Below are 27,953 nucleotides of genomic sequence, written 5' to 3' on the forward strand. Positions count from 1 at the left end.
CCCGCGCCCGAGGCCCCGGTGGCTGCCCGCGAGCCCAGGCCGGGCCCCGCGGTCCCCAGCGCGGCGGGAGGGCGGCAGGCAGGGCCGAGCCGGCAAGGCGCCTGCCCGCTGCTCTCGGGGCAGCGCGGACGGAGGCCAGCAGCCCACGGGAGGAAGTTCGCTACCACTTTATTATGACAAAGGTTACAAGCCATGTTATTTTTAAAGTGCATTATAATTCACCGTCAACAAACCACAGACACAAGCCTCGCGTACTGCAGATATGGCCAAGGTGGCAGAGGACGCTGAACAGGCAGCAGGGCCGGGGCAAGCCAGATGGACGGAGGCAGCAGAAAGCAGGGACGAGGGGCGAGAGGAGCAGGGCTCGGGCAGGTGCTGGGCACAAGCGTTGCTCCAGACGGACCTAAACCCCTGCGAGCCCCAAGCAAGGCATGACAGACGCAGCAGGAAGGACGGGTCTCGCTTGCCTGCAGCGGGTTTCTGAGAGATGCAGCAATGCTAAAAGCAGGCCTGCGCCAGGGACCAGCTCTGCTCCCGGGCACAGACCCAGGAGCCCAGACCTCCCCTGCATTCGCAGCCTCGCTGCACTTCTGGGACGCGGCAGCTGTGCCTTGCCGCACGGAGCACTGCTGTTCCCCAAACGGGCCCGAGCCGCGCAGCCCTGCTGCCCTCCAGGCGTGCGCTCGGCCCGTGTGGTGCCCGGGCCAACGCTGTCCGCCCCAGAGCTGCTGAGCCCGCAGCCGGCAGGGAACCGGGCTCGACCCACGTGGGAGAAAGGCAACGCATCCCCTTCTCCGGGGCGTCTCAGCACCACGTCAAGGCTCAGATCTCCCCCAGAGCCACTTTGTTGCTGTCACGGGGTCCAACCCCAGACCTCGGACTCCCGTACCGGCAGGCTCTCACGCTACCCTGGACGGCTGCAGGGCTGCAGCGAGACCTTGCCTGGGGGGACAGCCTCTGTCCCCCAACCCAGCACCAGGCTGGGCGGCAGGTCCCTCCGCAGGCTCGCAGCGTGCTCGCGCGCATAGAGGAGGACACTGCCTGCTCCTGCGGGCCAGCGCCAGCCTTCCAGGCCGCCCGGGGCCCTGCACCACCCTCCATCCCAACTGCCCCCGTCCCAGGCCTGGAGAAACAGCCCTGCAAAGACGCCACTGAAACACAAGCAGAGTCTGGGACGTGGCCCCTCCAACCTGAGAGCAGCCTGGGAGGCGCAGGGGGCCCAACTGCATGGCTGAGAAGGCTTAGTTTAAAGTGCTTTTTTTTTTTTCTTTGCATGGGATGCTAAGGCCAAACCTCACCTCGACAGAGAACATTTCCCCTTCATCCCCAGGAGCCAGGGACGGGACTGATGTGCCAGAAACCTCTGGACAGCTTTCTGAGGAGCCTCCCCCTGGGTCACTGCACGTGGTGACAACAGGTCTATCACGCCCTGTTCAAAACTCAACAAAGCAGCATTCAAGAAATTCTGTGCCACAGGAAAGGCTGTCACCCCAAGGAGATCAACTCTGCCGGCTCCTGAAGTGCCCGAGGCGAAACAAAGCGCCAGCGTCCCTCAGGAAGGTCCTGGGCTCCCAGTGGCAAAGGCCTGTCTCCCAGTCTGGATGCAGCCCCATCCAGGGAAAGGCAGTCTCTGCCCACAGCCCAAAGGCTGCCCAGCAGAACCACCAGCGCACCAGTCCCAGGCGGCCCAGTGAGCAGAACAGCCGGCGACAGGCACAACCCAAGCGACCGCCCCACAGCCTGGCCAGAGAAAGGCAGCAGGCTGACGGGCTTCCTCGCTCACACGGGGTCACGCTTTCTGTCCATTCCTCCTGTGCTCGCAGCAACCCCCATACAATATTCTTTGTCTCTGATCAGCTCAGTGGCTTCCCTACCAAAAGTGACTTTTTGCATAGTGCTGCTCTCCCCATCCGGGTGGATGACGCCCCACAGGCTGTACAGGCAGTCTCTGTCCTCCAGCCAGCTGGGATGGGGGGAAAAAGAGCCTCACTGACAGCAGCTGTGGGGCCCAGGCACTGCTGCAGCCACACGTGCAGGTGTGGGGCCAAGTCTCTACAGTTTCCAACCATGTCTCTGTGTCCTAACCAGTGGGACAAAAAAAGGCAGCAAGAGGAAGCCCAGACCTCACCCCAGGGGAGAGGGCTGCAGAGGAACACCACCGGCCCCTCCCTGCCCCCATCCCCGGCTGCGCCAGATGGCCCGGCTCAGGCCCTCTGCGTCTCGGTGCAGGTGGTACCTCGCTCGCTCTTGTTCTTCCAGCAGCCGGTGGAAAAGGGAAAGAGACTCTGAGAACTCCTCGCTGATCCTCCTCCAGCACCACAGCTTTCCTTCCAGCCCCAGCTGCCTTGGTCCATGGGCTCCCTCCAGCCCTGGAGACCACCAACAGCGTCAGGCTCTGGAGCCTGCCCCATCCCAGGGCCGGGCAGAACTGCCAACCCCTGGCAGCAGCCACCTCAGGCTCCTTCCCCGAGCGTCTCTCTCCGGGCGTCAGGATGGAATGTAGCACTTGTGACACACACAGCAACGGGAACACTGGCAGCAGTCATGTGAGCGTGAAGCAAACATGGCATTGCTTACAAGGTGCAGCAGCAAAGGGTGCTGGGGACTGCCCAGCATGGGGCCTAGATGATATCCGTCTCCCTCTCTATGCCAACATACTTCAGGGCATCTGCCTGGCTGTACCTATAAGACAGGAAAATCACAGCTGCTGTCATGACCTCCTGTGCTCCCTGCAAACGCGTGTGCATAAAACAGTTTCAACCGCTGCACCACAATCCCCAGTCAGTTGTTCCCCACGTCACCTGTAGTCAAAGAAGAGCTCCTCTCCTGCCTGGATAGCTCTCTTGGCAAAGATTCCTATCCGATGGTCTCCATTCACCATCACAACTGCAACCAGAGACACAGGATCAGAGCCGTACAACCCTCCAGCTGAGGCTGGACACACAGCACCTTTAGCCTGGCCTGACTACCTGCCGGCCTCTGGGGCCAAGGTACCAGAGCTCCTGCCTAGCAGGAACAGGGCACTTCTCTGGGGGAGCAGCTAGCCACCTCTCTGCAGCAGCGATCTCTCATTGCGAAGTCAGGGCCATGGCAGAACTGAACAGGGCCCTCACCAGCACAGATGTGATTTGCTGCAGAGAGAAGGAAAATTCGTCCACATCTTTGAAGTTCTGCTGCTCCTCTGGACTCAGGGAGACTCAGGACCCTGGTGAATCCTCTGCATTCCCAGAGCTAGGCAGGACTCCAGAGACTGTTCCCCCTAACTGGATGTCACTGGGCAGAGATATCTCACCTTTGGCATAGCAATTGGGGTTCACAGAGTGGTTGGCAAAGCGGATTTTATTTCCTTTGCGTGTGGCATCAACAACAAAATCTATTAAAAAAGAGAGAGAACTCTGTAGTATCCTGTAAGGACAAGGCTGCTACACATGTGACAGATGGGCAGACGCCACATGCCCACCCACCAGCCCCCAAAGTGGTGGGCACAGGCATGAAGCCCAAGTCTCTTCCACCCCTCCCTGAAGTGCCACCCGAGTTACCATTGTTGAGGTTGAAGAGGAAGCTTGACATGTACTTGTCATAGACCTTTCCTCGCCGGTCAGCCTCATCCTGTGAAATAAGCTGGAGAACGAGAATGCTCTGAGAGAGATTCAGTGACTGATGGTGCAACAAGGATCACTGCATGGCATAATGATCCTGTAGCTCCTGGAAATACCCTCCCGCCCTTCCACACCAACGGGTGGTAGCTCACCAGGGCTCAGGAAGGCTCAGAGGGAGCAGAGAACAGCAGCTGGGCTCCCAGGGAGCAACATGTACGGGACACACTCCTCTATGGTAGAAGCCATAGAGATATTGAGATGGGTCCCAAAATGGAGTAGGGTGGAAAATTCGATCTCTAAACCTTGCCAGTGTGAGCCCTTCGGCCAGACCATGGCTGCCCTGGGTAAGGCACACTGTCCCCACTGGATCAGGGGCTGAACAAAGCACTTCTGTTAAGCACGTTCTCCTAAGCACACAGCACAGCGGTCCCAGCAAGTGCATTCCTAAAGGGCAGATGCACTGACCTCACCACAGTATTCAGAGATAAATTCATTCTTCTGCACAGATTCTTTGATGAACGTCCCCCAGCCAGCAACATCAGATGGTGCCAGCAACAAATGCTAGAGTCAACACGAAATGAAAATGGTTACAGTCTGCAGGCCTACCACCTCCCAGCGCGCAAGCAGCACGGAGATCACACCCCAGACATCAGGCAGACAGTCCCCGTCCCTGTGAAGCTGTACACTCTGGGACAGTGCCCCAGAGCAACCGCGCTGTGTTGCCTGCCATGCTCACAGTCCCAACACCACAATGTCAAATAACTTAAGAGAAATAAAATGGGAGTAAGTATCTACCCAACATCTCCTGGTGTAAAGTGACACATGGCTCCCTACAGACCTAGGCTCAGCAGCACCATTAGGCTCGAGCTGCACATTACCTACCATCCAGCAATTTGCATCTTTCTCTGAATTTCAGTCTCTTTCACATGCAGTCCCCTTCCTTGACCATCAGAATTCAAGACCTGACCGTTCTCTGTCACTTTTTACACTACCCTTGTTCTCACTCTTGCTTGTGCAGTTCTTCTCTCTTGATTTGCACATTCTTAAACCAAACTCCAGATTAAATGCTACAGAAGCCTGGGCAGAGCAGCTTCCCTGCCCAGATTTCCTCCCACTTACGTAGCTGCGGGTGGCCCACCTACCCTTTCCCACTTAGAGATGAATTCATCAACTCTGCTCTGAAGCAGCCCTGTGCAATGCTGCTGCAGCGCTGCTGTCAATACCTTTTTGAGACCTCGCTGGATGCTGCAGTTCTTGCAGGAGACCACCTTGCAGTCCCAGTGCTCTGAAGCCCCGCAGGTCAGGCAGAGGTCGGGGTCACACTCCCGCACTGCCAGGTAGCACGGGCACTGCTTGGTGTTACACTGGGTTTTGCAGCGGCAGCCTGGAAAGCGGTTCTGACCTGCAGCAAAACAACCCACATTTGTATCATGAGTTTTTTCAGAGAACAGATGGGACATACGATGTCCCTGCCCAAAAGGAAGCTTCTAATGAACCAAGTCACACACTGGCAGATTATTGGGACGGTGTGTGCACACATGACCAGCAGCCACACTGTCTGCCCACCACCTTGGTAGCACAAGGAAGGTGTCCTTGTCCTAATATAAGCATAATATAACTGATCGGTACAGACAAGTTTGGAGCCTGAGTTGGCTCCTTGTCACTCTACAGCCCTTACAGACCCCAAGCTGTGTCATAACCCTTAAACAATTCACCCTCAGAAGCCCCAGTGATGTGGGCAAGTGCCGTTATCTCCATCACAGAGCTGGGAATGTAATTTCTCAGGAAGGAAGAATGACTGTGACAGAGCAGTGACCCAACTCCCATCCTAACCCCTGGCCACACACCCTCCTTCCATCAAATCAGCAGCATCACAGATGGCTTGTGGATGCTGGATATAGACATGCAGATGAGCACTCTCCAATGAAAGTACATATCACGAGCTTCTGTAAATCACGGGGCAACACGAAACACACACTTTCCCCTTTGACTGGCAGACTGCTAATCAAACTGCTGCAGATGGAGCACAGAGCAGTGGTGTGAATGCAAGAATAAAAGAGGTCTTTGGCAAGTCCCAGGTCTACACCCTCCCTCTGGTCTTTGTCAGGACAGCTGGCTGTTTTCATGCATGACAGTCCCAGGCTTTTCCTTACAGTCAGGGTTGCACTGGCAGAACTTCTCACAGAAATTCTGAGTCATAATGCAAGGACAGGAGCTGTCACAGGGATGTTCAGGGTGGTCACAGGGCTGGTAGTTGTACACCTGGGTAGGTGAATTATCTAGAAATAGAGGAGAAATGTCATGACTGGAAGCTGCACTTTGCAGAAATATTTCAAAACAACATGCCTGAGGCTCTGGAGCAGAAAACACGCAAGTTCTCCTTTTGCCTGTAGAGGGCAGGGAGCCCAGCAGCAAGGCAGCGCACAGCCTGGCTGAGTCCATCAGACACAGGGGTGTGATTACAAATACATGACACATGTCTACTTCACCCTTGAACAGCCCATTTTACACAGGGACTGTACGCCAAACCTCTGCCTCCCCTCTGAAGGGAGCAAAATTAGACTGCACGTACTGACTCAGAAAGAACACGCACTGCAGTGATTCGCATGGAACAATTGCAGCAGGCCTTGTCCTACTGCATCAAAACGAGGCCTGCGGAGGGGAGCCGCTCTCCTCCCTCTGCACTGCTGCAGCTGGAGCTGCCAGGCCCCAGGGAAGGGCTTAACTCTTCCGCGGTGGAAGTCAGAGCCCGAGACCTAGATTCCACGGTTGAACAGCCATGCAAACAACTCATAAGCATAGCCACAGCAAATGCTACCTTTCTTCAGCTGAATCTTCCTGCAGTGTGCAGCCCACAGCCTGAAAGAGAAGCAGAGAGAGTGTCTGAGGGGAAGTCGTGAGCTTCCACGAGGAATACCCAGCCAAGACTGACTGTGCCCAACACCGCTAGTAAGTGCAGCGTCTGTAGACAGGAGGTTCCAGTGAGTCTGTCTGACAGCTTCATGCATTAATAACTACCAGACAGCCATAAAAGCAGAGAAATATGAGAACAGTACAGCTACAACAGAAGTTATTTAAGGCAAGCACTAAAGCCAGGATGATATCCTGAAACAACACTGCAGCTGGATACGCTGGGACCAGCACACAAAGTAGGTTGCAAGTCAGAGAGCTTAGACTAGGCCACGGTTAGGACAATGGATGGGACTGGCCCTCCCGCGGCAACGTAGCACTGGAGCCACACGGCCACACTGCCCTTCCTCCAGAGCTAAGCCCATGGACACGAAACAACACAGCCTAACTAGGGCAGCCACACCAGAGACACAGGCCAGAGGCCAATTCCCAGCCAGCGGCACAAGCAGCCCTGTGAGACAATGGGAAGTGTGTGCAGACGGGAGCCAGATGGGGATTACCAGGAACACTTTGGCACAGAAAGCAGTGGATCTGGTTGCACTTTAAGAACAAAACAAGCTTGTCCAACACTTGCCTGTGCTTCCTTTTCTTCTTCTGGGATGGATTCATTAATTCGTTTGTTGGCAGTTTTGTTATAAGTGATTCTTTCACTGCAAACTGAAAGACCTACCAAAAAAAACAAGCAAAAAGAAGAATAAAGTTCAGTGCACTCAAGTCATTTTTATCTAAAGCATAAACAGAGACAGCACAAGCAAGCATGCACAATGGGCCTCCCGCTGACTGGACCAAAAGTGGGCAGTTCTGCTCCTAATTTCACTGAGCCATGGGTGTCATTGCTACTCTTGCTTGGAACAGAAGACCTTCTACCTTGCCAGAGCCAAGCCTCAGAAAGGGCACCCTGGGGAAGCTAACAGCACTGGACATGTGCAGGGTTTTTCTGTGAACAGCAGCAGTTCTGCAAAATAAAAGGCTGCAGCAGAATGAAACTGGTGGTGGTGGTTGTTTTCACCATACCAGCATCTGCATCCAACACTAAACTTCACTTAGCGTTGATGCAGCACGTTCCTCAAGGTGATTTGTGGCAGAGAAGATAAAGAAAGTAGCAAGCAGTGGCAAAGGCCTCCTTCCTTGTCCTTGGGCCACATGCTGCAGCACCTGCCTTTTCCAGGGTACACAGCTGCCCTCACAAGAATGCCAGGCTGTACCTGCTTGCACGTCTTTGTTCCCAGCAGCCTGGCAATCGAACAGAAGTTGTTGAAGTAGGTCCCATGGAACACGCGGAAGAGCGACTCCTCAGCTCCCGTCCACTCGACAGGCTCCTGTGGTGTTTCTACTGCAAACAGCTGGGACGAAGCAGGGCTGAGCTTCTGCTTGGTGGGGGTCTGGCAGCGGGAGTTCGCCTCTGGCAGAAAATGCAGATGTTAGGCCAAACACAAGCGAGAACACACCCTCGCTGCCAAAGCTGTCTAGGATAGCAGTCCCTCCAGAAGGTGCCTGAACACAGCCTGCCTCACTCCCTACTCCTACACCTCCTGACAGCTACACAGGGACAGCCCTGCGCGTAGCACTCACCGCCTCACGGTCCTGCCTCGAGTCAGGCAGCTCAGACCACGGCCTCTCTTTGGACAGTGGTACTGGCCCTCTTGCAGCAATGCAGTACTAGAGCCAGGCAGCCACCACGTCACCTTGCCACTCTGGGCTAAGCCCACGGACACAGAACCACAGAGCCTCCTAACCAGGACAGCAGCAGCAGAGAGAGAGGCCCGAGAACGAGCAAGCCATTCCCTGCTCTCCTGTTTGAGGCCTCAGCCCAGACGTGTACTCTCTCATCACCCGGGAAGCTCATTCTGCCCTGGCCACCACCGCTTACCCCGGTGTGGTAGCGGCCTGTGATCCGCACCCGGCAGAGGGAGCTCAGTGCTCACCTGCTGCACAGAGGCGCGGGGGAGCGGTCACTGCCTAGCAGGCCCACAGCCAAGCCACGTGCCTCGGCAGCTCCCAGGCCACTGCTCCTTGTGCCTCAGCACGAACAAAGGCACAGACTGGCACTGCCCAAGCAACCTGCCCTGCTGTGGGCACTTTCCTCATGCACTGCTGAGGAAGCTACTCAGAACCAAGAGCTCTTAATCTTACAGCTCCCAGCAAAGCACTTGCTCTGCTTGACAACATTCCTCGTTCCAGCAAGATCTCGACTCCCACAGCAGCAAAGGGCAGGGCCTCGTGTCCCTCATGTTTGTTTAAGTCCAGCTGTAAACATCAACTCTGTTACTCTAACCGTGAACTCCACACCCCTGGTGCAGGGACCGAGAGGCAAGACAGAGAGAGAGCCCCAGTTACGACGGTGCCCATTTATTGTTAGTGCTCATACTGCTAGATGGGAGAGGGACGGCATCATACCCGAGGAACTAGAGGCCCACTCATTGCCCGTGTCTCTGTCGCTGTCTCCCTCCCTTGTCTCAGCGACTGTGGAAGCTGGGGTGTTTGAGCAGGAAGCACTGACCACATGGTGCCTCCGGCGTCGCCTGCCTGAGCACTTGGACCTGGGATTGTGCAGCGCAGCAAACTCCTTGGCTCCTTCCTGCAACCAGAGCAGAACACAGCACAAGGTGGGTGGCACACAGCCAGCAAACACGGACAGGCTTTTCCACAGGCCTTGGGAGAAGGCCTGCACTGCTGCCACCAAAAGAAGGCAGTCATCTGTGGTCACCTTCAGTAACGGAAAAGGCCCTGCCAGCTGCCTGCAATATACATTCCTGCTTTGCTTCCTTCTGTCTCGCTGCCCAGCAGGAATTGGCTCCCTCAGCCTGCACACCTCCAGTCCCCTTTCGCTACCTTTTGCCTTGGCAACCTGGCAGTGAAATCCTTCTGGTCTATTCCTCTGCTTCAACCCTGCAGCTCCCCTAAGACACTTTAGCAAATGTCTAGCATCTCAGCCAGAGGATCAGCTCTGACACCATGAAGTGCAACAGTCTCCCTGCAGCCAGATCATCCTATCTTTACTGCAGTTCTCATCTCTGAGCAACGCAGCTAGGTTATACTTCTAAAAGACCATTTTTCAAACAGTTTGAGCCATTCCCATATACATTAGATTCCTTTCCCACATTTTTAATCTGGGCTTCATTTTTTTTAAACCCAGCACTGAGTCCAGAGAAATCATTTATCGCCATAATTTCCCATCTACTTTCTACGAGACGAGTCTTCGTTGGAGACTGGCGAAAGAAGACTTCAGACAAGGTTCATATTTGGTTTCATGCCCCCCCTGAATCCAACGAGGATTAGAACTAATTCTGAAAATCAACAAAGCTGTACAAAGGCCCCACAAAGTTCTGCAGGGTAAAGCTGGCCAGGCCTGCTTCTCTCACGGTTTCAGAAGGAAAAATGCAGAAACGTACCAGCCAGAGGAAACAGTCTGCTCCGCAAGGATCTGGTTCAATCTTGGTCTCTCTGTTCTTTCGTTTGTACACATTAGGAGTAGCATGAAAAGCTAGAAAAATAATAGTTATCTGTACTAATAGCATCCTCCCACAAGAGGCTTCCCCCCCACAGCAAGGGACAGGGGCAGCACAGGATGAATGAAGGAAAGAGACCGCACCGGGGGCCTGATGCAGTCACCAGTGCTACAGGATTAGATCTCCTAACAGTGTGGCAGGACCTCTTGGCCCACTCTACTCCAGCAAATGATGGGAACTTAGCAGCCATGGCAGAACACTTGGGAAGGACAAGCAGCAGGAAACAAACATTTGCTTTTATATTGAAGCAAAAAGACTATGCAGTCTTTAATATTATATCTTTTAACAAATAATTCACTGGAGAGAGTCCTGTGACTTTGCAAGGAAGCCTGTAGACCTGGGAAGCCACAGGCCAAACAGCTAACCAGTGTCCACGAGGCTTTGGCAGGGGAAACCGCAGGAATATGACTAAGATGAAGATGTAACTTCCAACGAGGCAGCAAAAAACGGGGCATGCCCAGGTTTTGGAAGTGTAACATTCACATCTTTCCCTTAGGAGCTTCTGCAAAGTAAGAGTACAATCTAGTCATGGCAGTGTGTCTGCCACAAACTGCCAAGAGGCTCAAGTGCAGAGTGCTGAACAACAGTGAGGCAAAAGGGGACTGACATATAGGCTGGTTTACCATCCATCTGTGGAAATTAGTGGAATCATCTTTACAAAAGGTTTCTGGGTGCCTGTCAGCTGCTTGAGGCTCTACTGCAAAACTCCGGAAAGGCACCGCCCTCTAAAGACTGCAGCATGGACACTAAGCAAGGTATGGAGAAGTATAAAGCACAGAGTGAAGAGAAAGGGGACTCTAGGGAAGCATCCAGCTGAGACTGAACTTACGATGCAGAAAACAGTCATATTTGAAGCAGCGCCTGCAGAAGAGCGTGTGGAAGGAGTGCAGGGACTGCTCCCGCTGGACGGACTTTGCACATGGCCCATCTATGTTGGGAGTGCACTGCGGGGGCAGCACGTTGGGATCAGAGACTTCTGTAAGTTCTCGGTACCTATTTAAAAAAAAAACCAAAAACACAGAGAGTCATGTTTTCTTAGGCTGGGAAACTTACAAGGTTCTATACTACTGTGTGATGCTGGCCCAGATACTTTGAGGCTAAACTAAAGTTTCTGATAGTCAAAAATCTTTCCGCTTAAGGCACCTCCCAGCACATTACTTTCCATGGCTACTGAGCTCTACTTCTTAGTCAAAGCACAGTGCTTTTTTTCTGAAATACAAATTTTAACTGTTGCTAACAAAGGTAACAGACAATTTAAATAGAGCTCTTCTACCTCTCTTTCATATCATCTGGGAAGCCATATTCAGGAAACATAGAAGAAATAGCAGTGAAGATCATGTCATTTGGAAACCGCTTCTTTGAACACTTTTTGTTACCTAAGAAAAGGAAAAAAGAAGAGACGATTCCTCACTTAAGCTGGACTTGAATGTGCCTTTCCTTTTTCCGGAGAGAGTGATTCCAGTAGGTGTTCTGGATTATATTTTAAGAGGCAGAAATGCAATCACATATACAATGAATAAGCCTTATTTTGTGCTGCAACTAGGTTAAGGCATTTCCAGATTCAGTACACTCTACCACTTTCTGAGCATAATGTATTTATGGAATTGCCAACAATGTTTTTTACAGAATATTACCATTTATTTGTACTGAAACAGGATGAGACTAAAAAGGAAGGCTCTATCAAATATCAGGAGAGATCTAGAGAGAGAAAAGACTCTACCCAGGCTGGACTTTATTACTGGATAATTATTCTTCATTAACTTAGCAAAATGCTGGAAAGAGGAGGCAATGACTGTAAAATACAAATTTATAGACAACACTTTTGGATTTCTACATTTACAAAAGGTCCTGGTATTTTTGTTACTCATATCACTACACACCAAAGACAAAGATGAAACCACCAGTCGGTGCTCCTAAGGGCAAGCAGGACACATGAAAATCCCACAAACAGAGCTTCTTCTATGCAACATAAACTCCAGATGGCACAGGAGAGGGAAAAGGAACACAAGTACATGGAAAACAGGGCTGGAAGGGATTTGAAAAGGTCATCTGATCCATCTTCCTGTCCTACAGCAGAACGAGATCTATCTACAAGATTACTGACAGATGATTGCCAGACCCGCACTTTAAAACTTCCTACAGTAGAGATTCCACAGCCTCCCCAGGTAATATCCCGCTGCTTCGCTAATCTTACCATTAAATGGTTTTCCAGACGTCTAATGTAAATTCATCCTCGCCACAGTTCAAGCCAATGACTTCTCATCCTGTCCACAGGGGACAATGAGAATAACTTTCTCTTTTCAACTACTTTACCAAAACTTGCCAACCTGCTTACTACCTTTAATGATACATTAATAACCAAAATAGTGATGGCAGGAGAGCACTAGCCAGCTACTCAGGGAGGCATGGAAACGTGACCAACACAGTCCCAGTTTCTGTGGCCAAACCCACCTTCCACTGCAATTCGTTTTCTTTTCCTTGTGACTGGCAGCTCCTCTTTCCCGTCCTCTTGTTTAACCTCAGAATCGTTGTGTCCTTCCTCTTCCTCGTCCGAGTACTGATTCAGGGCATTCACTAACTCCAGGAATACAGCATCGCTGATGAGCACTGACCCTGAAATCATTTCTGAAACACAGTGGTGTCAGCACCATCATCTTGTACTCTTCTCGTGGTGGCAAATCACAAGCCAGCCAGAGGACGATGTTAGTAACTAGAACCCTCTTAGCAATTTGGCAAGATAGGTGGGAGGAAGAGCTGATCTTAATGCTATACAGCCATGAGAGTGGTGAATTATATTTAATAATTCCTGACAATCCACACACAGAGCAACATAACCAGCCCAGCTGGGCAACAATTATTCTATTCATAGATGTTCATTAACGAAGCCATCTGAGGAAAGGCCACAGTAGACTGTTTTCTACAGCCTTCCTCCCTCTAGGCAGAGCCTTATAACAGGCTGGGCGGCTCTATAGGAAAACACACTGGCTTTTCATCTCTGAAAAGCCCGAATGAAGTCTTGGCTCAGAGCACAAGTGAAATAAGGTTGCCGAGCTCCTCCTACCCTCTAACACACTTTTCTACATTCCAGAACAAGCCTGTGAACCCTCAGAAACAAGAGCGTCTGCTCCAGAGCATCCCAGGCCTAGAACAGAGTAGGATATCAAAAGGCAGGACTGTGTCTGTGAAAACTAGAACAGCAGGCAAGTTCCTGCTTTTCTGCTCTAAGAGCTCCCAGAGAAAAGATGGTTACTGCTGCCACCTTTTGACTTCTTAACTACTTTGATATCTTATTTGCAAGAGACTGGACAGTTCTGTGCATTCTTGGCCCCAGGTTACCTTCCTCTCCATGAACTTTCCCATCATAGTTATTAATAAGTTCTTCAATGAAGGTTTCATCTTCTTCCTTCACCTCATCTCCCATGTAAGGGATATTGCACAGAACAGTTTCATCCTCCACCTGAAAAGATATTAGACACAATTCAGTAAACTAGCACTTGCTGATTCCTTATCAGGCTGCGTCCCTAAGGCTGCTCCCGTCCATTCACACATGCAGACAACATAATGCTAATCAAAGGTCTGGCCTCTCCGAGTGAAGTTTCAGATGTCTCATCATGGATATTTCATTGTTGCCCTGTGCCAACAGCTTAATTCTGACCCAAAAAAGCATACACTGCTTGAAAAAAACAACAGGCATGTCACCAGAGCTTACAGAAACTCAGCAGCAGATAAACTGGCAACAAAAACAGCCAAAAATGTCAAAGAGATTATGATTTAAGGCAGAATAGAATTGGAACAGTGAAAGGCAAAATGGTAGCTGTATCCTGCCTGGGAACGAGTTAAAGCTGAGGAGTGTTCTTGCATTACCCACGCAGAGCAAGTACATTTGACTTTCTTTGCCACATCACCACAGACTGACTCTTTTGCTTCACAGTTGCTGTTGTCACGCTACCCTGCCAGTTTACTATATGTGGCTTCAGAGGACTCCTGCAGGCTGCAGAAATAAGTACACACTCCGCAGCCCAGCAAAGGGGCAGGTTAGCCACAGACTGCCTGTTTGTTTAGCAAATGATCTTAACTAGGCAACCAGGAAGGTCAGAGTGGGGCTGCTACACCAAAAGCTGTGTTAAATAATTCACCGCACTACTGTGATCGAGGAACTAACCCTCAGTAGCATCCGTACAAAGAGAACGGCAGGGTAATCCAGTCGCAAAGGAAAGAACCCGCCTAAGAAATAAAATTCTTTATTTAAAGAGGAAGAAAAATCTAATAACAAAGAAACATTAACTCTTTGAATCCTGTGAAATAACGGTGGCCCTATCAAGATGTGAAGTATAAAGGAGAGACTAGGTAGATAACTCAGCTTCCATAGAAGGCTGTCTTATGGAATTCAGCAAAACAAGCAACTAAAACAATACTTTCCATCATCTCTTGAGCAGACATGGTTTGAAACAAGTGGGTCAAAGAAGATAAAATCACTCCACAGCTGTGTAATGATTACACATTAATCTCACAAAGACCTTGCACCAAAGCACTTTCTTACATACCATGAAATTCTGCTGAAGAGGGGACCAGGAATACATAATGGGCACCAATGCCACTGTGTTCAGAGTTCTCATGTACAGTGTTTGACTTGGAAATCCAGGAAAAATGCTCTCAACAGTGCACTGGAATATAAGCAAACAGAAGGACAGTGAGGAAACAACACCTCAGATGTAGCCACAGCCGGGGGAAATCACACTACAGGACACCTACAACTAAGCCCTGCATTCACTCATGCCAATTCCTTGACACTAAAACCTTTTTTGTTTTCACATTATGGAAGAATACTAGGCACAGTCTGCTACTAACATATGGCAGCGCAAAACAAAAAGATTAAGTATCTCCACAGTCCCCTGCAAAACTGTGGTTCTAACCAGCATTTGTTGCTGCTGTGCCACTTTTGCTCTGTTCTCCATACCTGTTTTAGGAAAGGGTGTCCACTGACGGGCTTCATTAACTGCACTGGCTGAACTCGAAGCTTCTTCCAGTCTTCATTCAGAATTTGAGTTTTTTCATGAACCTTTGCAAAATTGGCCACAAATAGAGCCTGAAATGAGAGAAAAAAGCAGTCAAAATTTTAAAAATCATGTTAAGATTTAGAACTCTAAAATCTCTCCTGAGATTTTGTTTCAAATATCAAACTACATACTCAGCACAGCATTTCAAATTAATGGTACTTATTAGAAGGAATTCTACTTAAATTCAGGATTGGTATAAAACAGCATTGTCAATCTACTGAGCAGCCAATAGCTTCTGATAATTCCTGCTAACACAGCTAACCTTTTCAAATATCCTGGCTGCCAACGAGAAAGGCACAGAAGTCACCTGAAACCCACCAGTCCCTTTGCACTGAAATATTTAAAGCAAAGGGATATTTCTAAGAACAAGTGGAAATGAGTCTTCTTACTGCAGCTGTGCAAGTGCTTGGCTAGTAAACTTTTGTAGCCATACATCAGACACTGACTACACTGCCCTACTCTAATAATGGAGCATGAGGAAAAGCACTATCTCTTCAAATTTACAACTAAGGTATAACTTTGCAATTAGCAGGATGAATCACTCATCTGATAACTGCTCTAGTACTATAAACTAATGTGAAATATTTAGGAGATAACTTTTCAGCTAGAACCACCCTCAAAATGTCTTTACCTTGGCTCCCATATTTGCCTGAAACCTCTTGAGCTGCCGAAGACGCATATATTCAGACTTGACTTTTCTTTTCCAGTATATAATACACTTAGATGTTGGAGGAGTGGCAATTTCCATTTTTCTATAAAAATACAAAAAGAATAAATATCAAATAATGGAGATCTTAATCTTATAAACAAGTGCTATTAAAGGAAATCCATGCGGATTTTAAATGCGTCGCAGAATTGAACCAGGAAAAAATAATTACATGAATCTGCACTAGTCCTATTTAAGGAATAATTACAATAAATTGCACTGAAAAGCCTGCAGAGCTTTCAGACGTAAGAAGATGCACTGAAGTAAGCATGCTTACAGGGATTCAGCTGCTTATGCCCAGTCTGAATTGCTATGAATCTCCCGTGGATGAAGTGTTTTGGGTGTTCCCTTTTTCCCATTTGCCCAGGGCACCACCAAAACAAAATAACGACATCATTAGTCTGGCTACATCAAGTCATCACTTTCTCACATTGACAGGAAGCCAGGAAGGGGTTTTTTGTTTATATTTTTTAGTCCTTCCTCTCAGAAATGTACTGTACAAAAGAAGTCTGTGAAGAAACACGATTTTCCCTAAGAGTCACGTTAGCCTCTGAAACACGTTTCACTGCCATTTCATTGCTTCAGCCCTTTGCACACGCTGCAATCGTTCATGCAGATCCGTGTGGCTCTGAACATCCGATTCCCAGGCAGGTCGAGCAGACTCCATCCTGACGCAGCCACACAGCCACCAGACCGTTCAGACTCGGAGACGCTCAAGTAGATTTCTCCGACCTCTGCTTTTGCAATGATTCATCCTTAAAAATTTAACTCCCTGATTTCCTACGGGCTGTTCTCAAAGCTGCATTTCCACAGCATTTAAACGTTTTTACGAGGCTTTCTGCCATTCAAGTGTGAAAAAGAAGGCATCTCCACAGCATGCCAGCACCCATCTCCCGGGGGTGGCGGTGTTGAAAACCACCTACGGAGCGAGCCAGGCCGCGCCAGGGGGATTTAACGCGAAGGCTCAGCGGCAGCCCCCGACGGCGCCGGGGACCATTCCCAGACGGGAATTACGCAGGACGGCAGGGAGCATAATCCCCGCTGCCGCCCCGGGGGGCTCCAGGCGCGGAACGGCGCCAGTGCCGGGAGAGGGCTGCTGACACGGGGGGGGCAACGCGGCCGGGCCGCAGGGCCGCACGCTGCCCCGGGGGACCCCAGCTGCCCCGGGGGCCCTATCTGCCCCGCGGGGGCCCCCATGTGCCCCACGGGGGTCCCAGCTGCCCCACGGGGGTCCCATCCGCCCCACGGTGGTCTCAGCTGCCCCACGGGGGCCCCCATCTGCCCCACAAGCCCTATCTGCCCCACGGGGACCCCCATGTGCACCACGGTGGTCTCAATCTGCCCCACGGGGGTCCCATCCGCCCCACGGGGGGGCCCTCTCTGCCCCACGGGGGCCCCACCCGCCCCACGGGGGCCTCCGCGGCTGCAGGGACCCACGGTACGGAGGGCCGCCGCCGCCCCCCGCACACCCCCGGCGGTGGGGGGCTCCCTCCGCCCCCCGGGCCCCCCTGTGTGGGGCCCCCCCGGCCCCGCGGGGGCTCCCTCCGCCCCCAGCCCCCCCGAGGAGCCCGGCCCGGCCCCCGCGGCGGGACCCCGCGCGCGCCCGCCGCCCGGACCCCCCGCGCCGCCCGGGCCCCCCAGGCCCCGCCCCCGCCCCGCACTCACTCCTCAGCCATCGCGCCGGGCGGGGGGCGGGGGGAGCCGCGCGCCGCCGCGCCTGCGCCGCCGCCGCCGCGCCACGCCCCCGCGCCCGGCCACGCCCCCGCGCCGCGCCGCGCGGGCACCGAGAGGGACGGGGGGCGGAGCCTCTGCCGCGGGGCGGGCTGTACCACTGCGGCGGGCGGGGGGGCCGAGCCGGTGCCGCGCGGGGAGCGGGCGGGCGGCACCACTGGGGCGGTGGGGGGGGGCCGAGCCGGTGCCGCGCGGGGAGCGGGCGGGCGGCACCACTGCGGCGGCGGGGGGGGCCGAGCCGGTGCCGCGCGGGGAGCGGGCGGGCTGTACCACTGCGGCGGCGGGGGGGGGCCGAGCCGGTGCCTCGCGGGGAGCGGGCGGGCGGCACCACTGGGGCGGCGGCCGGGGTCACCCCGAGGCGGGTCCCCCCGTCGGGCGGGGGTGTCCGCGCGGGGGGGGCCCGGGGCTCCTGCTCGGCCCGGCCAGCGGGCCCTGAGGTGGCGGCCGGGCGCCCTCGGTCCCGGTTCGGCCCGCCCGGCTCCCCGCGGGCCCTGCTGCGCCGGGGATCCCGCTCCCGGTAGCGCCCGGTCCGGCCGTGCCCCGGGCTGCACCGAGAGCGCTGGTGCGCAGTGCCTGTCTGCCCGTTCTGCCCGACGCCGTCAGCCTCGAAGCCGCGTTTCTCCCGTTCGGTCCGACCGTCCTGCGGCAGCGCCCGCACCCAGGGCGTGCGCGGATTGCGGCGGGCCGCGCGCACGGGTCCGTCCCGGCACGTGCCAGCGCTTCCGCTGCCTCCCCAGGGCCCCGGCCGCGGCCCCGCGCGCAGGCCCGGCGTTTCTGGGGTGCCGCGTGGCCGGGCCCCCGAGGGGCGCCGCGGGCTGGCAGGGCGCTCCCCGCCGCGCTGGGCCGGGCCGGGCCCCGGGCTTCCTCCGGCGGCGCCGGGCAGGAAGCGGCTGTTTGTGCGCGGCCCCCGAGGCTGCCGACTGCCGGGACGGGGCGCGGAGAGGAGCCCGGGCGGGGAGCTCTGCCCTCGCCCCGCGGCCCCCCGGACGGCGGGGGAGCCAGCTCCGGCGCCCGTTGCCCCCCCAGGCTGGCAGCTCGCCCGCCGCCCGGCCTCTTCCTTCCCTCCGGGCCACGCCGAGGGAGCCGGGGTTTCCTCCGGCCACGCCGGGACGGTCGGCGCAGCCCGGGGTGGCGACGGAGCCGCGCCGGGACTGGGGCTTTGCCCCCCTTTCCTGTGCGTTTCCCGCAGGTTTTCCTTGGTCTGGGGGGAGTCCCGGCGGCCCCCCTCCGCCTCCCGCCCTCGGAGCACCTTCCCCCCGCTGTCGGCAGCGAAGGCGGCCCGTGGTGCCGGTGCCGGTGCCGGGCCGGCCCAGCCAGGCGTGCAGCTGCGCTCGGCGCTTGCGGGAGGCCGCGGCGGGGCCCCGGGGGCCGCGGCTTCCCGGCAGGCGGGGAGGGAGCGTGAGCTCAGCGCTGCCGGGCGTGCCGGGCGGGAAGGACGGCATCCGCCCTCGCACGGGGGATCCCGGCCCCGCGGCGGCCCCGCTCGCCTGCGCAGGGGCGTCCGGGAGGGGGGCAAGCCACGACTGGAGCTGGGGGGCCGAAGCCACTGCCGGGCCCCACGGTGGAAGCACCCCCGGGAAGGGCTGGCGCCGGTGCCGGCAGCGAGGCTCGCTCCGGTGCCGCCCGCAGCCCCGCATCTCGTTCGACCCCTTATCTGATGCCTTTGCGAGTGTCGCCTGCTGAGTCAGGCCAAACCGGGCGCGGGGGGCCGCTCCGCTCCCTCCCCGACCTTCCCAGCCATTGGCTCCGGAGCGGGTGGAACGGCCTGGGACGGGCCCCCGGGATGCAGATAAATCCCGAGGGGCTGCCGCTGCCCCGGCCTGGCCCGTGGCGGTCCCGGCGGCGGGAGGATGCTCCTCCGGGCGCGGGCGCAGCTCCTCTGCTGCCTCCTGCTCCCTCTGCTCCGGCGGGGTAAGGCCAGCCGTGCCCCGACGCCGAGCTGCCTCCGGGAGCTGCCGTGGGGCTGAGGGCTGCATGGGGCCGGGGCGGCGGCACCGCGGGAGGGCTGGGGTTGCACGGGGCTCTGCGCTCCGGGGCTGCCCGGCCCTGGCAAACGGCCGTGGCGGAGCCGGGAGCCTCCGGCACGGGGGATCCGGGGGTGCCGGGACCGCCCGCGGCACCGCCCTGGCTGGCGCCGGGACCGTCCCGCTGTGCAGCCTTCGCGCCCCGTGTCTCCTGGCTGCAGGGCGCGGGGACCCGGTGCACGGAGACCTCGCGGACGAAGGTGAGGCTGCGCCAGCATCCGCGCGGGGCTGGCGCCGGGCGCCGGCAGCATCGCCGCTCCCCGGAGCTGCCGCGGGCCCCGCTGCGGGCGGAGGGGCGTCCCCGGCCCGGCGCGTGGCCCCGCGGGTCCTGCGGTGCCCACGGCTCCGTCTGTCCTCCCAGGTCACTACCTCTACCTGGACGAGGACGGTGAGTAGAGGCCCCCCGACCCCTGGGCACCGCGGCGGGCCCCGAGCGAGCCCCATGGCACCCGAGCCCGGCGCGGCGCTGCCGGGGGCTCACGCCTGGCCCCCCCGCAGGACCGCTGGAGGTGCTGGCGGGGCCGGCCCGCTGCCAGGACACCTACCGGGACTGGATCTCCCTGTACTGCTGGGCCCCCTTCCACGCCGCCATCGCGGCCACCCCCGAGGGCAGCCGCTGCCGCTGGGACCGCATCGGCAGGTCAGCGCGGCCCCAGCGCCGCCACGGCGTGCACGGCCCGAGCTCTCCGTGCAGGGGGTGCCCGGCCCTGGGCGCTCTGGCTGGAGCGTGCACGGCCCGAGCTCTCCGTGCAGGGGGTGCCCGGCCCTGGGCGCTCTGGCTGGAGCGTGCACGGCCCGAGCGCTCTCAAGCGCGTGCTTGAGGCTGGGCCATTTGGGGTTGGATCGCCAGCGTCCTCTCCGCTCTCTCCGCAGCATCTACGGCGAGCTCTCCAACTGCACGGCGGTGCTGGCGGAGGCACTGGCCTGCCCCTGGCCCAGCGCTGCGCTGGACGCCTTCTTCCTGCAGATCCACGCCGAGTACTTCAGCGGCTGTGCCGGGGCTGGGGCCGCCCCGCCGGGCGGGCTGCCCCCGGGGCTGGCCGCGGCGCTGGCCGCGGGGCTCGGCTGCCTGGTCCCGCTCGCGGCCGCCCTCACGCTCAGCGGAGCCGGCAGAGCGGTGCCGAACCGCCCGGGCAGCGGCCCCGCGCCGCCCCGAGCCGAGCCGAGCGCCAGCCGCCTCCGCGCCGGCTCCGGGAGCGACCCGGCGGGGCCCCGAGGGGGCAGGGGGTGAGGGGCGGCGGGGGGGCGGGCTGTGCCCCGGCCCCCCGGGACGCGGCGCTGGCTGGGTGCGGGCGGCCGCCGGCCGCCTCGGCCCCGGGGCCGCGCTGACATCACTGGGTGTCTCCCTGGCAAAGGCCCCGCCGCCGGGCCGAGGCCGGCTCCAGCCGCTCCGACAGCAAAGCGGGACGGGGCTCCGGCCCCGCGCCGAGCAGAGCCGCGCCGGCCCCTTGTGCGTTCCAGACGCGGCCGCGCTGGCGAGCGGTCCCGCCGGGCGCTGCGGCGGGCGGCGGGGGCGCGGCCCGGGGACGCGGGGCCGGTGCCGCCAGGACGGCTGGCGGGGCGCGAGGCGCAGCGGTGCGGCCTTCCGCGGCGGGAGGCTCCTCCGCGCGCCCCGAGTCCCGCAGGGGCCGTTCGAAGGGGCAGCTTCGGGCTGCGCGCGCCGCCCCGGGCTGCGAGTGCAATGAGCGTGCCGGGTCTCAGCTCGGTCCCGGGGCGAGAGCAGCGCGGCCCTGCCACCCCCGGGGCTGCCGCTGCAGGTTTTCCTGTGTGGGCAACACCGGCCCGTGGTGCCGGGAGCGGGGCCTGGTGCAGCGCCGGGGCGGCGGGCCGCGGGGGCGGCGGGCAGGGGCCGGGCACGCGTGGCTGCGTGGCGGCGGCGGCGGCCTCCCCGCTCTCTGCCCACCTGCCCTGGCCTCGCGCGGCGCCGCCGTCGGCCCGTCCGGCGCAGGTGCCCGTCGGGGCCGCCGATCCCCCGCGTCCGCCCCCGCGCGTCCCGCGGTGCCTGTCCGGGGACATTACGCTTCCCCGGTCCACTCCCCCCGGCTGCCGGGCTGCCTGCCCTCCACGCAGGAGACGAGGGATTTCACAACCCAGCCCAGGCAGGATTAAAGAGAAATACACAAGTAAACAAACAGCAGCCGCGACGCCGGCCGTGTGCGGGGACGGAGCCTCTGCCCGCGCCGGGCCGCGATGCCCGCCGGGGGCCGGCCCCGCTCCGGGCCGTGCCGCGCCGCCGCGGCCCCGCCGGCAGAGCCGCTTTGAAGCAGCGCTGAGCAATCTCGTTTTCCGCACGTCTCCTGTAGTCCAACTGCCCCTGTCAGAGGAAAGGAGTTGCTTCCTGTTGTTCCCATTGAAATCCTCGTCCCGGTCGTTAGCCGGCAGCCTTCTGCGGGATGGCACCGCGCGCGCCGGTGGGCCCCGGCCGGCTCCCCGCCGGGCTGCTGCTGCTCTGCGGTAAGTGCGGGCGGGCGGGCGGCCGCGGGACGGGCCCCGCGCGGGAGCCTCGCGTCCCCGCCGCACACGGGCGCCGCGGGGACCGGCCTGGCCGCGTGGCCTTGGGTCGCCGAGGGGCCCGGCCGCCTGCGCCCCGCTGCCGGTGCAGAGCACCCCGGGAGCGGCGGGGCCCCTCCGTGCCCCGGGGCCGTGGCCGCCCCGCAGCAGCCGCCGCAGGGGCACGCGGCCGGGCCGGCCGGGACGCCGTCACGCGGGGCGCCGCGCCGGCGCGGGAGCCACGGCCGGGCCCAGCGGAGGGCAGCCAGGGCGGCTTCCCCGGGCGGCTTCCCCGGGCGGGCGGGCGGGCACGGGGGCTCCGCTCCCGGCAGTGCTGCGCTGCGGTCAGCGCTTCCCTTTCCTGCCGCGGCTCCAGCCCGGCGCCCCCGCGCTTCCCCCCGAGGTGCCGCCGGGGCGGGCGGCCCTGGCATGGCGGCCTGGCCCGTCCCATCCCGTCCCGTCCCGTCCCGTCCCGTCCCGTCCCGTCCCCACCTGACCGCGCTCGCCCCCGCGCAGCCGTCCTGGGGCGCGGGCTGAGCCCCGCGGGCGCCGAGGCGGAGGGCTTCGGCCAGGACGCGAGGACGAGCCTGCCCGCGGCCACCTTCAACTGGACGGTGCAGCTCGTGGGTGAGTGGCGGCCGGGCCGGGCCGGGGCGGGCGGCGGGGCGGTGGGGCGGCGGGGAGCGGGGCGGTGGGGCGGCGGGCGGCCGCTCAGCCCTCTCCCCGCGCAGAGGAGATGTACGTCAACTTAACGCAGAAGTGCTGGGAGTCCTTCGTGGCGCTCATGGGCAACGTGACGGCGCCGCAGCTCTGCGAGTGGAGGGTCATCAGCAGGTACCGGCCGCCGGGGCCGCCCGGTCGCTGGGGGAGGAAACCTGGATCCCCCGGGACCGCGAGAGCGGAGCCGCTCCCGGCGCAGGGGAAAGCCGCGCTCCGACCTCTCCTTCCCCAAAACGCCGCAGGGAAATCTCACTGCGGGGGGGTGGGAGGCGCAGGCAGAGCCTGCAGCACGCTGCGGCCCCCCGGCCCCGCGCAGCCTCCCCCCGCGGCGGCACCCGCCCCGGCTCGGCCCTCCCGGGCCCGCTGCCTCCCCGGGAGCTCGGCCGGCGCCGCCGGGACGCAGCCGGGCTGCCGGGGCCCCGGGGCAGGTGGCCCGCGCCGCCGCAGCCGCCCCTCTCCCCGCAGGCCGTACAGCAAGCTGCAGGCCTGCCTGGAGGACTGGGCCGACCACCTGCGCTACGGCTACCCCAACGCGCTGGCGGAGCAGTACATCTTCCAGAGCCACCACCACTACTTCCACAACTGCACGCTGCAGCACCAGGTCTTCGACCCCCCCGAGGACGTGCTGCTGGCCATGATCGTCGCCCCCATCTGCCTCATCCCCTTCCTCGTCACCCTCGTCATCTGGCGCAGCAAGGACGGCAAGGCGCAGCCCTGAGCGCCCCCGGCCCGGCCCGGCCCCGGCAGCCCGGGCGCCATGCGGACACGGGCTCCGCGGCCCCGGGGCCCCGCCGCGGCCTCCCTGCGGGCGAGCGGGGCCGCCAGCAGCACCGGCGGGCGACGGGCCGGGCCCCGCGGAGGGGACCCCGGGCTCCCACCGCGGGGTCTAGGGGCGGCGGGCGGCCGGCTCCCCCCTCGCCGCAGCACGCGCCCCCCGCACCCGCACCCGCGCTGCCTCGCCGCCCCCCGGGGCGCGCTGCAGCCCCCCGCCCGCCCCCCCGAGCAGCTGGAGATTAAAGAGCTTCTTCCCCCAGGCTCCCGCCTCCCCTTCCACCGCCGGCTCGGTTGTTTCTCCGCTTCTGCAGCACAAAAGCGGCGCCGCGCACAGCTCGGCCCCCGCGGCCCAGTGCCGCCCCCCGGCTTCGCACCGTGCGGGCTGCGCTGCCGCAGGGCCGGGGCAGGGCTGGACCCGGGGCAGGGCCGGGGCAGAGCCGGGCTGAGGGCAGGGCCGGGGCCGGGGCAGGGCTGCGGCAGAGCCAGGGGCAGGGCCGGGCCCGGACAAGGCCGCGCTGGTGCCGGTGCCGGGTTCCGGCGGGGGGAGGAGGAGGCGGCGGCGGCGGCTCCAGCCGGCGCGGGCCGGAGCCGGGGCTGGAGCCGGAGCCAGAGGCGCGGGGCCGAGCGAGGCCGAGCGGGGCCGAGCCAGGGCGGGGGCGGGGGCGGGGGCGGGGGCGGGGCCGAACGGGGCGGGGCCGAACGGGGCGGGCGGGGGCGGAGCCCCAGCGGGGCGGGGCGGGGCGGGGGCGGGGCCGAGCGTGACCCAGGCCCCGCCCCGCGGCGTGGGGCGGGCCGGAAGCGCGCGGCGGCGGTTCCGGCGGGCGGCGGCGGGCGGCGGCGCGGTGCCGGTGGGCGCGGGATGAGCTTCGCGTGGCCCTGGCAGTACAGCTTCCCGCCCTTCTTCACGTGAGTGCCGCCGCCCGGGCCCTCCCGGCCCCCCCCCCCCCCCCCCCCCCCCGCTGCCGGCCCCGCTGCCGGCCCCCCCCCCCCGCTGCCGGCCCCGGTGCCGGCCCCCCCTCCCCCGCTGCCGGCCCCGGTGCCGGCGGGGCCCGGCGGCCTGACGGCGGCGCGTTGCAGGCTGCAGCCCAACGGCGACACGCGGCGGAAGCAGCTGGCGGCCTGGTGCGCGCTGGTGCTGGGCTACTGCCGGCGGCAGCGGCTGCACGCCATGACGGTGCGCGAGGCGCAGGACGGGCCGCTCTTCGCCAACCGCCGCCTCCAGCGTATCCTTTGGCCGCCGCGCTGGGGCCGCCGGGCCCCGCCGGGCCCCTCTCGGGGCCGCCCCGCTCGGTGCGTGAGTCCTTAACGCTGCCGCAGGGAAGCTCCCGCTGGAGGCCATTCAGGTGGTGCTGGAGGAGCTCCGCAAGCAAGGTGCGTGGTCCTGCCCCACGGCGGCATTCAGCCTCCGCGCCCCACGGCGGGCCTCCCTGCCCCACGGCGGCATTCAGCCTCCGCGCCCCACGGTGGGCGTCCCTGCCCCACGGCGATGTCCGGCGTCCCTGCCCCACAGCGGTGTCCGGCCTCCCTGCCCCACGGCAGGCGTCTGTGCCCCACGGCAGGCATCCGCACCCTGCAGCGGGCACACAGCATCCATGGGCCACGGCAAATGCCCGTGCCCCACAGCGGGCCTACGGCATCCATGCGCCACAGCGGGTGTCCCTGCCCCACGGCGAGCCTCTGCACCCCATGGCGGGCCTACAGGCTGCATGTTCTACTGCAGACGTCCCTGCCCCACGGCAGGCCTACAGCCTCTGTGCCCCGCAGCAGGCATCCATCCCCCATGCCTTGCGGCAGGTGCCCACCCTCCTGCAGTGGGCATCCGTGCCCCACGGCGGGCATCCAGCCCCTGCGGCAGGATCCTGCCCCTCCCCTCGGGGCGGGTGTCCCTCCCCCGTGGCGGCAGGCGTCCGTCCCCTGTGGCGGGTGTCTGCGCTGTCAGCCCACGTGCAGCATTCGAACTGCTGCATTGCAAGTTGGAGGAGGAAGAGGGTTTTTGAAAGAGAAATGGAGTTGTGTAAATGCAGAGATATTTAGGGAGTCAGCAAGAGCCGTAGAGTGGTGAGGTAGGTACCCGAAGCTGCACAGCATCCAGCGCACATTGTGCAATCTGCGGTCATGACTGTTATTTAGACCTGTGCTCTGGTTTAATGCCTTTCTCTGTTGATTCCAGGGAACCTGGAATGGTTAGATAAGAACAAATCCAGCTTTCTGATCATGTGGAAGAGACCAGAAGAATGGGGAAAGCTCATCTATCAGTGGGTGAGGATATAGGAACTCTCTCACTCTGCAGACCAGGCCCTCTTCCTGCGCCCGGGAGGACCGCTGGTATTGGCTGTGATTTGTGAAAAAGATGAGTGTGACTTTTGGTGTCTTGCTGTCTCGCTGCTTTCACCTTTCTGGTTCCATTTCTCTCTGTTGCAGAGATGCATGGAGATGTTAACTTTTTACTTGCTTTAAGATGTAATTTGAACAGTAGATGGATGTGACTCCTCCTGTCACTGCAGTTGGTTGTTCCACAGTGAGGATAAAGCAGCGTTGTTGCGTTGCCACCTTATGACATGAGTCCATACGCAAAATGTGTTCTTAGGCATGGACAGAAAGAGCAAAGAATAGAGGGACAGAGAAAGGAGCTGTCTTAGTTTATTAAGCATCTTTTATTGACTTTCCAGTGCTATAAAACATTTCCAGGGTATTTTTGCTCATTGAACATTGTCCACACTCCATTTTATTTGCACTAAGATGTGCTAGAGATCTATGCCGAGGACGTTACACAAATAAGATTTGCTATATTGCTTTTATTTTTCCAGGTATTGAAGAATGGCTTGACAAATTCTGTATTCACACTGTATGAATTAACCAGTGGAGATGATACAGAGAACGAAGGTAATGTCACGTATCCTGTTCTGGAGCAGGTTTTCAGAGCATGTTTGGTTTGAAAGCATAAACAATTGCCGGATCATAGTTTTGTAAGTTAAGTATTTTAAAGTTGCTTATACAAGCTCACATGGATCACCACTGGGAAATGCAACACCGAAGGCTTTTTACCACTCAGCGCTGACATCTCCCTGTGTTACCGCTGTTTGCAATTTGCTTTCCCTCTGCCCTAGTGCCAAACTCTTTACCTTTACCAGGCATGAGGTGTGTGGTGTATTCTTTTTCTGCATGGCTCCTTTGCTGCCTTTGAGACTGCTGTACCTATTTATCCTCTTTCTGTCTGTTAACATACAGGCTTTGTCCCTGATGCAGCAATGTAGTGATGGTTCTGTCATGTTGTGGTGCCGGAGTCTGAAAGGTGTCATCGGTCATAGACCTCTGTAAGCCTGTTTGTTTTCTGATGTGATTCTTTTTGTTCCTGTTGATGGGGATGTTTCTCCTTTCCTAGAGTTCCATGGCTTGGACGAGTCTATGCTGCTTCGTGCCCTGCAAGCCCTGCAGCAGGAGCACAAAGCTGAAATTATCACGCTGGATGATGGCCGAGGTGTCAAGTTCTTTTAATAGGAACCCTCTTCCTTCCACTCTTCTCTGACTGCTGAAGCATTTCTAGCTGTGAAGGTTCAATCTCCTGGCCTGGTTTCAAGCAGTGACTGCAAGCAGCTGCATACCTTGGATTTCTTGGGCCAAGGAGAATCTGTGAAGCCTTCCAAAGACATGACTCCTTAGAAATATTCAGAGATGCTCTGTCTGTCTTTTCTCCCTGTTGATTTCTGTTTGAGAGGTTAAAGCTGCTCTAAGCAAATCCAAAAGGGACCACCCCAGAAGTGGAGTGGAACCGCTCCTGTTACGGGTCCCTGTTCCTAGGAAAGCAGCCGGGGTGGGTTCTGCAGCTGGCGAGTCAAGCCTGGCCTGAAGGGCAGCTCCCTCCCACCTTCCGCTCATGCACTTGGGCCCTGCAGTCCTTGTCGCACTGCTAAGTGTAGTGAGAGCAAGCGCACAGAACTCGCTGTAGCTGCTGTGGTATGAAAGACCTCAGCAGAAGAATGATGTGTACTTGCCGCAAAGCAGGCTGTGCAATGTGGATGCCAAGGAACTAATTTGGAATAATTAAAATAAGATGTATTTATAGAGCAGCTTGGGTCTTTTCGTCTATCTTTATTTTCCATCAGTAACAGGATGGTGTACCAGGTTATTGCCCTTCGTCCATGTTTCCTTACTGCAGCATATGACTGTAGCAGCGTGCTGGGGAGGGGCTGGACCCGTCATGACTCTCCTTGCAAAGCCGTCCCGCCTGACTTGGAAGCAGGTAGCACAAGTGTTTTTTTCCACATGCCAGAGTTATGGACCATCTGGGCTCTTACTACCTCACCTCCTAGTGTCTGCAAGGCAAAATTTATTTTCATTTTCCATGTGCAATTCATTGAAAGCTGAAGGGTTTGTTACAGAGGTGGTGAGGTAAGCTCTGTAAAAACGCAGGCTAGCAGAGAGTGTAACTAAGT

At 59.0% G+C, this 27,953-nt stretch overlaps 4 protein-coding genes across 7 annotated transcripts; 3 read left to right on the top strand and 1 right to left on the bottom strand.

Moving 5' to 3' along the window:
• Positions 1-152: 152 nt before the first annotated feature.
• On the bottom strand, positions 153-17,551 carry EZH1 (enhancer of zeste 1 polycomb repressive complex 2 subunit). Of its 4 annotated transcripts, XR_010392609.1 has the most exons (21): positions 16,277-16,958; positions 15,707-15,827; positions 14,976-15,104; positions 14,563-14,682; positions 13,355-13,475; positions 12,470-12,643; positions 11,292-11,394; positions 10,848-11,011; positions 9,902-9,993; positions 8,907-9,087; positions 7,715-7,911; positions 7,084-7,175; positions 6,418-6,458; positions 5,753-5,878; positions 4,823-5,001; positions 4,065-4,160; positions 3,540-3,621; positions 3,293-3,373; positions 2,970-3,131; positions 2,802-2,886; positions 2,664-2,682 (listed from the first exon to the last, which is right to left on the bottom strand). XR_010392609.1 is itself a non-coding variant. In XM_064524805.1 (20 exons), the coding sequence occupies exons 1-20, from the start codon at positions 17,455-17,457 to the stop codon at positions 2,622-2,624; spliced, it is 2,256 nt and encodes a 751-aa protein (XP_064380875.1). In that variant the 5' UTR covers positions 17,458-17,551; the 3' UTR covers positions 153-2,621. The 4 variants fall into 4 exon arrangements, 3 of the variants coding, with proteins under 3 accessions (XP_064380875.1, XP_025976813.2, XP_025976814.2); XM_064524805.1 differs by lacking the exons at positions 2,970-3,131; positions 16,277-16,958 and adding an exon at positions 17,447-17,551 and having other exon boundaries at positions 153-2,682; XM_026121028.2 differs by lacking the exon at positions 2,970-3,131 and having other exon boundaries at positions 153-2,682; positions 16,277-16,955.
• A 1,925-nt stretch (positions 17,552-19,476) lies between these two features.
• Positions 19,477-21,080, top strand: LOC135330628 (uncharacterized). Its single transcript, XM_064524807.1, has 4 exons — positions 19,477-19,736; positions 19,898-19,924; positions 20,035-20,176; positions 20,410-21,080. Exons 1-4 carry the CDS (start codon positions 19,487-19,489, stop codon positions 20,765-20,767), a joined length of 777 nt encoding a protein of 258 aa, XP_064380877.1. The 5' UTR covers positions 19,477-19,486; the 3' UTR covers positions 20,768-21,080.
• Positions 21,081-21,151: 71 nt separating this feature from the next.
• On the top strand, positions 21,152-23,774 carry RAMP2 (receptor activity modifying protein 2). Its single transcript, XM_064524808.1, has 4 exons — positions 21,152-21,990; positions 22,543-22,653; positions 22,758-22,860; positions 23,212-23,774. Exons 1-4 carry the CDS (start codon positions 21,930-21,932, stop codon positions 23,462-23,464), a joined length of 528 nt encoding a protein of 175 aa, XP_064380878.1. The 5' UTR covers positions 21,152-21,929; the 3' UTR covers positions 23,465-23,774.
• Positions 23,775-24,286: 512 nt separating this feature from the next.
• On the top strand, positions 24,287-27,587 carry VPS25 (vacuolar protein sorting 25 homolog). Its single transcript, XM_064524825.1, has 6 exons — positions 24,287-24,426; positions 24,598-24,743; positions 24,838-24,891; positions 25,691-25,779; positions 26,328-26,403; positions 26,903-27,587. Exons 1-6 carry the CDS (start codon positions 24,380-24,382, stop codon positions 27,013-27,015), a joined length of 525 nt encoding a protein of 174 aa, XP_064380895.1. The 5' UTR covers positions 24,287-24,379; the 3' UTR covers positions 27,016-27,587.
• Positions 27,588-27,953: the final 366 nt, after the last annotated feature.

This window comes from Dromaius novaehollandiae, chromosome 22 (assembly GCF_036370855.1).
Source record: "Dromaius novaehollandiae isolate bDroNov1 chromosome 22, bDroNov1.hap1, whole genome shotgun sequence".
NCBI lineage: Eukaryota > Metazoa > Chordata > Aves > Casuariiformes > Dromaiidae > Dromaius > Dromaius novaehollandiae.

What these genes read in the sequence shown, in the direction of transcription:
- VPS25 (XM_064524825.1), top strand. Translation starts at nt 24,380, where the DNA reads ATGAGCTTCGCGTGGCCCTGGCAGTACAGCTTCCCGCCCTTCTTCAC. An exon ending in CGCCAACCGCCGCCTCCAGC is followed by an intron (nt 24,744 to 24,837) that starts GTATCCTTTGGC and finishes ACGCTGCCGCAG; the next exon opens with GGAAGCTCCCGCTGGAGGCC. An exon ending in AGATGATACAGAGAACGAAG is followed by an intron (nt 26,404 to 26,902) that starts GTAATGTCACGT and finishes CTCCTTTCCTAG; the next exon opens with AGTTCCATGGCTTGGACGAG.
- LOC135330628 (XM_064524807.1), top strand. Translation starts at nt 19,487, where the DNA reads ATGGGGCCGGGGCGGCGGCACCGCGGGAGGGCTGGGGTTGCACGGGGC. An exon ending in CGGAGACCTCGCGGACGAAG is followed by an intron (nt 19,737 to 19,897) that starts GTGAGGCTGCGC and finishes CTGTCCTCCCAG; the next exon opens with GTCACTACCTCTACCTGGAC. An exon ending in CCTCTACCTGGACGAGGACG is followed by an intron (nt 19,925 to 20,034) that starts GTGAGTAGAGGC and finishes GCCCCCCCGCAG; the next exon opens with GACCGCTGGAGGTGCTGGCG.
- RAMP2 (XM_064524808.1), top strand. Translation starts at nt 21,930, where the DNA reads ATGGCACCGCGCGCGCCGGTGGGCCCCGGCCGGCTCCCCGCCGGGCTG. An exon ending in CGGGCTGCTGCTGCTCTGCG is followed by an intron (nt 21,991 to 22,542) that starts GTAAGTGCGGGC and finishes GCCCCCGCGCAG; the next exon opens with CCGTCCTGGGGCGCGGGCTG. An exon ending in CTGGACGGTGCAGCTCGTGG is followed by an intron (nt 22,654 to 22,757) that starts GTGAGTGGCGGC and finishes CTCCCCGCGCAG; the next exon opens with AGGAGATGTACGTCAACTTA.
- EZH1 (XM_026121028.2), bottom strand. Translation starts at nt 16,353, where the DNA reads ATGGCAGTGAAACGTGTTTCAGAGGCTAACGTGACTCTTAGGGAAAAT. An exon ending in TCACAGACTTCTTTTGTACA is followed by an intron (nt 15,828 to 16,276) that starts GTACATTTCTGA and finishes GTATTTTTATAG; the next exon opens with AAAAATGGAAATTGCCACTC. An exon ending in CAGACTGTTTCCTCTGGCTG is followed by an intron (nt 9,088 to 9,901) that starts GTACGTTTCTGC and finishes CTCTGGTTGCAG; the next exon opens with GAAGGAGCCAAGGAGTTTGC.